The 8,758-nt window shown below is 55.0% G+C and overlaps 1 protein-coding gene across 1 annotated transcript in view; it reads right to left on the reverse strand.

The window, feature by feature from the left end:
* Positions 1-7,809: 7,809 nt before the first annotated feature.
* The window catches only part of FGFR4 (fibroblast growth factor receptor 4), a 16,679-nt gene continuing 15,730 nt past the window's right edge, over positions 7,810-8,758 (reverse strand). Inside the window, exons 17-19 of the mRNA XM_011989978.1 lie at positions 8,445-8,550; positions 8,037-8,314; positions 7,810-7,938 (exon numbers count right to left, since the gene is read on the reverse strand). Coding sequence (XP_011845368.1) covers positions 8,165-8,314; positions 8,445-8,550 — 256 coding nt within the window. The 3' untranslated portion in view covers positions 7,810-7,938; positions 8,037-8,164. The remainder of the gene's footprint in view (positions 7,939-8,036; positions 8,315-8,444; positions 8,551-8,758) is intronic.

An 8,758-nucleotide genomic window follows, 5' to 3' on the forward strand; every position in this document is an offset into this window, starting at 1 on the left:
AAAAAAAATTAGCCAGACATGGTGGCACACACCGGTAATCCCAGCTACTTGGGAGGCTGAGGCAGGAGAATTGCTTGAAACCAGGAGGCGGAGGTTTCAGTGAGCTGAGATTACACCACTGCACTCCAGCCTAGGCAACAAGAGATTCTGTCTCAAAACAAAACAAAACTAAGGCTGAGGCAGGCAGATTACTTGAGGACAGGAGTTCTAGACCAGCCTGGCCAACATGGTGAAGCCCTGTCTCTACTAAAAATACAAAAATTATCTGGGCATGATAGTGCACGCCTGTAATCCCAGCTACTCGGGAGGCTGAGGTGAGAGAATCTGAGACTCTATCTCAAAAAACAAAACTAGGCCGGGCGCGTTGGCTCACACCTGTAATCCCAGCACTTTGGGAGGCCGAGGTGGGCGGATCACGAGGTCAGGAGATCGAGACCCTCCTGGCTAGCACAGTGAAACCCCGTCTCTACTAAAAATAACAAAAAATTAGCCGGGCGTGGTGGCGGACGCCTGTAGTCCCAGCTGCTCAAGAGGCAGAGGCTGGAGAATGGCGTGAACCCGGGAGGCGGAGCTCGAAGTGAGCCGAGATCGAGCCACTGCATTCCAGCCTGGGCGACAGAGCAAGACTCTGTCTCAAAAAACAAAACAAAACTAAACTAAACTAAACTAAACTAAACTATGGTTCTCAAAGCGTGACCCTGACTCCCTCCCCAGACCAGCAGCATCTGGGTAGCAATGCAAATTCCCAGGCTCCACCCCAGACCCACTAAATACAAAATTCCTGGGGGGAGGGTGTCCAGCATGCAAGCCCACTAGATAACTCTGACATACGCTACAGCTTCGGAGCTACTGATTTAAAAAATGCAACCAAGCCCGGCATGGTGGCTCACGCCTGTAATCTCAGCACTTTGGGAGATTGAGATGGGCAGATCACCTGAGATTGTGAGTTTGAGACCAGCCTCACTAATGTGAAGAAACCCTGTCTCTCAGGCATGGTGGTGCATGCCTGTAATCCCAGCTACTCGGGAGGCTGACGAAGGAGAATCGCTTGAACCCAGGGGGTGGAGGTTGCAGTGAGCCGAGATCGCACCATTGCACTCCAGCCTGGGTGACAAGAGTGAAACTCTGTCTCCAAAAACACAAACACAAACACAAACAAAACACAACCAAAGCAGAGCTTGCATCGTGGTGCTCACAGTCTGGGGAGAGGAGACTGTTCAGAGCATCCCTCTGCTACAGAGACAGCCACCAGAGCCTGGGAATGGGGCCCAGCCTGGAAGCCGGCCTGGAATGGAGGACCTGAGGAGGCTGCCCAAGAATTGAGGCTTGAGTGACATCTGAAGGGCAAGTGGGTCTTGGCCACGTGGGAGGTGGTAGGAAGAGTGTCCCCAGGAAGGAGTGGCCTGTGGGAGGGCCCTGAAGGGGCAGGCACTGAATGCCATGGGGCTGGAGGCAGGAGCACTGAGACAGGCACCTCTGTGCTTGGGTGTGGTGACTGTCCATCCACCCCTGTGTGCACATCTCAGTCACAGACATCCCCTGCTTCGTGAACACCCAGAGCCTCTCCTGATCCTCGCAGCTGCTGGGCTGACTAGGGTGTGGGAGTGGGCTCTGCAGTGGGACAGGCAGGGCGCCTGGCCCTGAGCACCGACTTTCTCACTTTCCCCCGTGTGACCCTGGGCCAGTCACTTCCACCTTCAGAGCCTCAGTGTCCACATCTGGAAAATGGGGCAAGAAAGCCTTTGTGGAAGGGCTGCCAGGAGAAGGAAATGAGATCATGGCACCCGCACAGTAACCCACCCCTGGAAGCCATTCCCCCTGGAAGCCATTCCCCCTGGAAGCCATTCCCCCTGGAAGCCATTCCCCCTGGAAGCCATTCTTTCCTGATCTCTGTGCAGCGACAGCTGTTGTTTACAGAGCACTTAGAAACCACGCTCTGAGGTGGGTGTCGTCATTCCTATGTGACTGGTTGGAAAAACGAGGCTCAGAGAGGGTAACTTTGGTCCTACAGGTTGAGCAACCCTAATTCAAAAATCTGAAACCTGAAATGGTCCAAAATCTGAAACTTTTTGAGCACTGACATGATGACACAGTGGAAAATTCCACACCTGACATATTTGCTTTTTGTTTCTTTTTTTTTTGAGACAGTCTTGTTCTGTTGCCCAGGCTGGAGTGCAGTGGAGCAATCATAGCTCACTGCAGCCTCGAACTCCTAGGCTCAAGTGATCCTCCTGCCTCGGCCTCCCAAGTAGCTGAGACTACAAGTGTGCACTACCACACCCGGCTACTTTTTTATTTTTTGTGGAGATGGCATTTTGCCACGTTGCCCAGGCTGGTCTCGAACTCCTGGGCTCAAGCAATCCTCCCGTCTCAGCCTCCCAAAGTGCTGGGATCATAGGCATGAGCTACGGCACCTGGCTTTTTTTTTTTTTTTTTTTTGAGACAAGGTCTCATTCTGTCGCCCAGGCTGAGTGCAGTGGCACAATCTTGGCTCACTGCAACCTCCTGGCTCAAGCAATTTTCCTGCCTCAGCCTCCCAAGTAGCTGGAATTACAGGCAACCACCACCACGCTTGGCTAATTTTTGTTTTTGTTTTTGTTTTGTTTTGTTTTGTTTTTGAGATGCAGTCTCTGTTACCCAGGCTAGAGTGCAATGGTGTGATCTCTGCTCACTGCAGCCTCCACCTCCTGGGTTTAAGCAATTCTTCCACCTCAGCCTCCTAAGTAGCTGGGATTACAGGGACATGCCACCATGGCCAGCTAATTTTTGTATTTTTAGTAGAGATGGGGTTTCACCATGTTGGCTGAGTTGGTCTCGAACTCCTGACCGCAGGTGATCCACCCACCTCGGCCTACCAAAGTGCTGGGATTACAGGCGTGAGCCACTGTGCCTGGCTGGCCAATTTTTGTATTTTTTTGTAGAGATGGGGTTTCACCATTTTGCTCAGGCTGGTCTCGAACCCCTGAGTTCAGGTGATTCATTTACCTGCTTTGGCCTCCCAAAGTGCTGGGATTACAGGTGTGAGCCGCCACGCCCAGCCCCCTACTTTGCTGATGGTTCAGTGTACACAGACTTTGTTTCATGCTCAATATTATTTAAAATACTGTATAAAATTACCTTTAGGTTATGTATACAAGGTATATGTGAAACATAAATTTTGAATTTGAAACATTTTGTATGTGAAACATGAATTTTGTGCTTAGACGTAGGTCCCGTTTCTAAGACATCTCATTGTGTATATGCAAATATTACAAACTCTGAAAAAATCTGAAATCTGAAACACTTCTGGTCCCAAGCATTTCAAATGGAGGCTACTCAGCCTGCAGCCCCTCCCCTCCACCGTGTGCCTCCCCCTCCCTCCCAGGTACTGATTCCTCAGCCAGCAGCCTCCGTCCCACGGCTAGGGCTTCCCAAGTCAGAGTCACTGTCTTGCTGCCACCAGCCTTATGCACACAGCCAGCAAAAGGCAGAGTCCGGAGGTGGGCTCGTGCTTTTTCTTTTCTTTTTCTTTTTCTTTTTTTTTTTTGAGACAGAGTTTTGCTGTGTTGCCCAGGCTGGAGTGCAGTGGCTCGATCTCAGCTCACTGCAACCTCCGCCTCCCGGATTCAAGCGATTCTCCTGCTTCAGCCTCTCAAGTAGCTGCGATTACAGGCGCATGCCACCACACCCAGCTAATTTTTTGTATTTTTAGTAGAGATAGGGTTTCACCGTGTTGGGCAGGCTGGTCTTGAACTCTTGACCTTAGGCGATCCGCCCGGCTTGGCCTCCCAAAGTGCTGGGATTACAAGCATGAGCCACCTTGCCCGGCCTTCTTTTTTTGAGACGGAGTCTCACTTTGTTGCCCAGGCTGGAGTGCAGTGGTGCAATCTTGGGTCACTGCAACCTCCACCTCCCAGGTTCAAGCGATTCTCCTGCCTCAGCCACCCAAGTAGCTGGGACTACAGGTGCTTGCCACCACGCCCTGCTAATTTTTGTATTTTCAGTAGAGTCAGGGTTTCACCATGTCGGCCAGGCTGGTCTCGAACTCTTGACCTCAGGTGATCCGTCCACCTCAGCCTCCCAAAGTGTTGAGATTTCAGGGGTGAGCCACCATGCCTGGCTCAGTGCTTTTTCTTTCTTTCTTTCTTTCTTTTTTTTTTTTTTTTGAGATGGAGTCTCTCTCTGTCATCCAGGCTGGAGTGCAGTGGCCCGATCTCTGCTCACTGCAACCTCCGCCTCCTGGATTCAAGCAATTCTCCTGTCAGCCTCCCGAGTAGCTGGGATTACAGGTGCGCACCACCACGCCTGGCTAATTTTTTTGTATTTTTAGTAGAGACGGGGTTTCACCATGTTGGGCAGGCTCATCTTGTACACTTGACCTTAGGTGATCCGCCCGGCTCAGTCTCCCAAAGTGCTGGGATTACAGGCACGAGCCACCGCGCCCCGCCTTCTTTTTTTTGAGACCGAATCTTGCTCTGTCGCCCAGGCTGGAGTGCAGTGGCATGATCTCTGCTCACTGCAAGCTCCGCCTCCCGGGTTCACGCTATTCTCCCGCCTCAGCCTCCTCAGTAGCTGGGACTACAGGCGCCCGCCACCATGCCTGGCAAATTTTTTGTATTTTTAGTAGAAACGGGGTTTCACCATGTTAGACAGGCTAATCTTGATCTCCTGACCTCGTGATCTGCCCGCCTCGGCCTCCCAAAGTGCTGGGATTACAGGCATGAGCCACCGTGCCCCACCCGGCCTCAGTGCTTTTTCTATGGGCCCCTGTCACTGGCTAGAACCCAGGCAGACGAGGGAGGCCAAGCCCCAGCTGCTGCCATGCTGCCTGGAGCAGGAAGGGGAGGGCAGAGAGCTGGAGCATCAGAGCTCAAATCGGAGAATTAGCAGTATCTGTCTCATTCTGACATGGGACATCAGGAATGTGGAATGGCCCCAGAAAGCGTATGCCTGCCAGGGACGCTGGCAGGGAGGGGGTGCAGGGTGGGCAGCTGAGCCCCTCCCAGTCCCCAGGACCCACCAGGCAGCAGCTGCTCCTGTCACTCTGAGTGACCTGGGTCTGGTCTCCAATGTGCACATGGCCTTCTGGGAACCTGGGGTTCAGCCTAGCCTGGAGCCCCATTCTTGTGACCCTGGGCATCAGTTTCTCCACCGTTAAATGGGAAGAACCATCTTGATTTGGCAAGGCTGTGGCGGGGGAGCGCATGGCTGCTTGAGCCTGGCACTGCAGCAGGCTCATGCTGGGAAATTGGAAAATGGGGCTGTTGTTCCACATCCCCTTAGAATAGTGTCCTCACACACGATTCTAACCTCCCAATCCTCTCCTTCCCAAGGTCAAGTCCAAGGGATCTGCTTCTCCTGTGACTGGCTGGACAGGTGGACACAGTCAGTGGACAGTGACCCCCAATGGGAGGCTATACATTGGAGAGTGAGGCTCAGTCAGAATGTCCGGGGTTTGGGAGCTTTGGGAGGCCAAGGTGGGAGGATTGCTTGAGGCCAGGAGTTTGAGACCAGCTTGGACAACATAGCAAAACCCCATCTCTACAAAAAATAAAACATAATTATCCATGTGTGGTGGCACGCACCTGTAGTCCTATGCACTTGGCAGGCTGAGGTGGGAGGATTGCTTGAGCCCAGGAGTTTGAGGCAGCAGAGCCATGATCATGGCGTCACTGCACTCCAATCTGGTCAATAGATCAAGACCTTGTCTCAAAAAAAAAAAAGAAAGAAAGAAGGAAAGAAATAAAGGAGAGAGAGAGAGAAAGAGAGAGAGGAAGGAAGGAAGGAAGGAAAAGAGAGAGAAAGAGAAAGAAAAAGAAAAGAGAGCGAAAGAGAGAAAGAGAAAGAAAAAGAACGAACGAATGAAAGAACGAAAGAACAAAAGACAGAAAGACAGAAAGAAAGGAAGGGAGGGAGGGAAGAAGGGAGGGAGGGAGGGAAGGAGGAAGGAAGGAAAAAGAAAGTCAGTCTGGGGGCTTTCAGGAGTTAGAGGGGGTCTTTGCGAGCAGTCCGCCTTTGGAAGCTGCCTCTGGAGCCACCTGCAGGGGAGGGAGCAAAAGGGAGGCTGGATACCTAGGACTGAGAGGGGGCCCTCAGGGACACAAAAGCCCCAGCACCGGCTCCCAGGGCAGTGGCTCCCAGGGCAGCACCGCAGCCCAACCCATGGTCCGCAGCCTCACGCCCTCCCCCAAGCCTATGTGCATCTGCACTGTGCTTCGCTTCGTCCTAAACCCTAAGCCCCAGGAGGCAAGCGGGACAGGCACACCCTACTCATGGGCAAGGACAGTGATCATCAGAGAGGTGGCAGTGCTGGCCTCAGGAGCCACGGCTGGACCCTGGAAGCACTTTAGGGAATAGGGTTCTTTTATTTTTTTTTTGAGACAGAGCCTTGCTCCTTAGCCCAGGCTGGCGCAATCTCAGTTCACTGCAACCCTCGCCTCCCGGATTCAAGTGATTCTCCTGCCTCAGCCTCCTGAGTAGCTGGGACTACAGTGCAGCCCACTACGCCAGGCTAATTTTTGTATTTTTAGTAGAGACAGGGCTTCACCATGTTGTCCAGGCTGGTCTCGAATTCCTAACCTCAGGTGATGCGTCCTCCTCGGCCTTCCAAACTGCTGGGATTACAGGCGTGAGCCGCCGCGCCGGCCTGGAACAAGGTTCTTGAGGGAAGTGGTCAGGTGACTCCCCGGAGCCTGCCCTGGAGGAGGTACCGCTCTGGGGGTTAGATGAGTTCTGTTCGGGAGACTGTCAGCCGGAGAGGCTATGGGGAGAGGTGTGAGGAGCCGCAGAGTGAGGATAAACAATCATCAGCGCTGCTCAGTCTTCCAAGGAGGCCCCAGCCTCCAATTCCTCTATCTGACCCCTCTGACCGCGTATGTGTTTTCAGCCACCACTCCCTGGGGGCAGATGGGGGCAATCCCAGTGGCCTCCATAAAGGCTGTCCTGGTTGGGCAGTTCTGTCCCAGCCTGAGGCCTGTAGGAAAAGGCAGGAGAGTGGCAAGCGCTGTGTCAGACACCATGCCTAGGCCCCCCATGGCCCACTCAGGGGCTGGGGAGTAGCAGTACATGCCAGGATGGGGCCAGGGAAGGCTCCAGGCTCAGAGCCCTGAGAAGCTGCTCCCTCTGAGGGGCTCTGAGTACAGGGCTGTGACGGCTCCCCAGTGGAAGACCAGGCAGGCAGGGACAGCTGCAGCCCAGGCGGGCGGCAACCAGCTGCTGCCTGGGAGATTGGCCAGGGTGGGGCGGGCATGGCCCCCACAAGCCCCCAGCCTGAGCAGGCAGAGCGTGGGAGCAGGCCGTGGCCTAAGGCTGGCTTTCAGATTTTCATGCTGTGTTAACGGTCAGCTTGGTTAATGCTGAGCAGATGGGGGAGGGGGGCTGCCTGCTCCCCCGGGGACAGCTGCAGGGCACACACGCACACACACATGTGCAGAGGGCACAGGAGTCCCACTGTAGATGGTGCAATGTGGACTCAGCCCATTAACACTGTCGCAGACACAAGATGGTGCTGGTGGGACCGGCGGACCAAGACAGGCACACCCTGGCTCCCGGGGCAGGGGAGGTGGCAGAGCCCACGGCCCGGTCCAGTGCCCTCAGTCCGTGTCCTGCAGGCAGAACTCTCTCCTGGGGGGATCCCTCCATCCCACTCCCCTCCATGTTGCTCAGGGAAGACCTAGGCACACAGAGCTTTATTTCAAAAAAATAATTTATAAAACGCCATTTGCTTCTGTTTTTGGCGGGCTTCCAGCTTCTCTGGGCTCGGGGGCCGACGCGCCCATCAAGACGCTGGGGCAAGCAGCAGGGGGAGGTGTGGGGAAAGGGGGTTCAGAGGCAGCTCTCCAGCCAGGCTCAGCCAAACCCGAGGTGGGGGCTGAGCGCCAAGGTCCAAGGGCCGAGCAGAACCCTGACGTTCGGCCCATCAGGACACAGGCACTGCAGCTCCAAGGGCAAGGGCACGGCCTTGAGATTTGAGTTGAGCTGTAGGTTGGGAACCCAAGGCCAGAGCAGGAAGCCTTTACGAACTCCAGGACCAAGAAGGGACCTACCCAAAGCAGAACCAGAGACCTGGGACAGCACTCTGGGCCAGGGACCCCGTGCTGCCAAGGTCAAGCATTGTGCCAGGCTGTGGCTGAGCCCCAAGGCCCAAGGCCACCAGTCTATGTGCCTGCACAGCCTTGAGCCTTACTCATGTCTGCACCCCAGACCCAAAGGGGAAGGAGCTGGATCCCAGTGGCAGGGGGTCGTGGCTGAAGACAGAGTCGCTGGAGGAGCAGGTGCTGCTGGCGTCCCCACCAGCAGGGGAATAGGGTCCGAAGGTCAGGCGGAGGTCGAGGTACTGTGGGGAACGGAGCCGGTCAGCCTCTGCAGTGCCCAGGATGGGACGGGGCGCATGTCCACGCGGTCAGGCCAGACGAGGCCTGGAGGGGAGCAGGCAGAGGGAGGTGGTGGGTGGGAGGGGGCTGTACCTCCTCAGAGACGGCCAGTAAGACCTTGTCCAGCGCCTCCACCAGCTGCTTGAAGGTGGGCCTCTGGGAGGGTGCCGCATGCCAGCACTCACGCATCAGCCCGTACCTGGGAGAGGTGGGCCAGAAGGTCATAGGGAGCCTCAGGCCTTCAGGAGGAAGGGGAGGACCGGGGGTTCTCTGAGTGGGGAGTTTGATGAGGGATAGGCGGGGTCATCAGTGGAAGCCAGGCCAGGACGATCCACTAGGCTGAGGAGCAGGAAGAGGAAGAGGAGGAGGAGAAGGAGGAGAAAGAGGAGGAGGAGAGGAGGAGGAGG

The sequence above is a fragment of the Mandrillus leucophaeus genome, unplaced genomic scaffold, assembly GCF_000951045.1.
Source record: "Mandrillus leucophaeus isolate KB7577 unplaced genomic scaffold, Mleu.le_1.0 Scaffold366, whole genome shotgun sequence".
NCBI lineage: Eukaryota > Metazoa > Chordata > Mammalia > Primates > Cercopithecidae > Mandrillus > Mandrillus leucophaeus.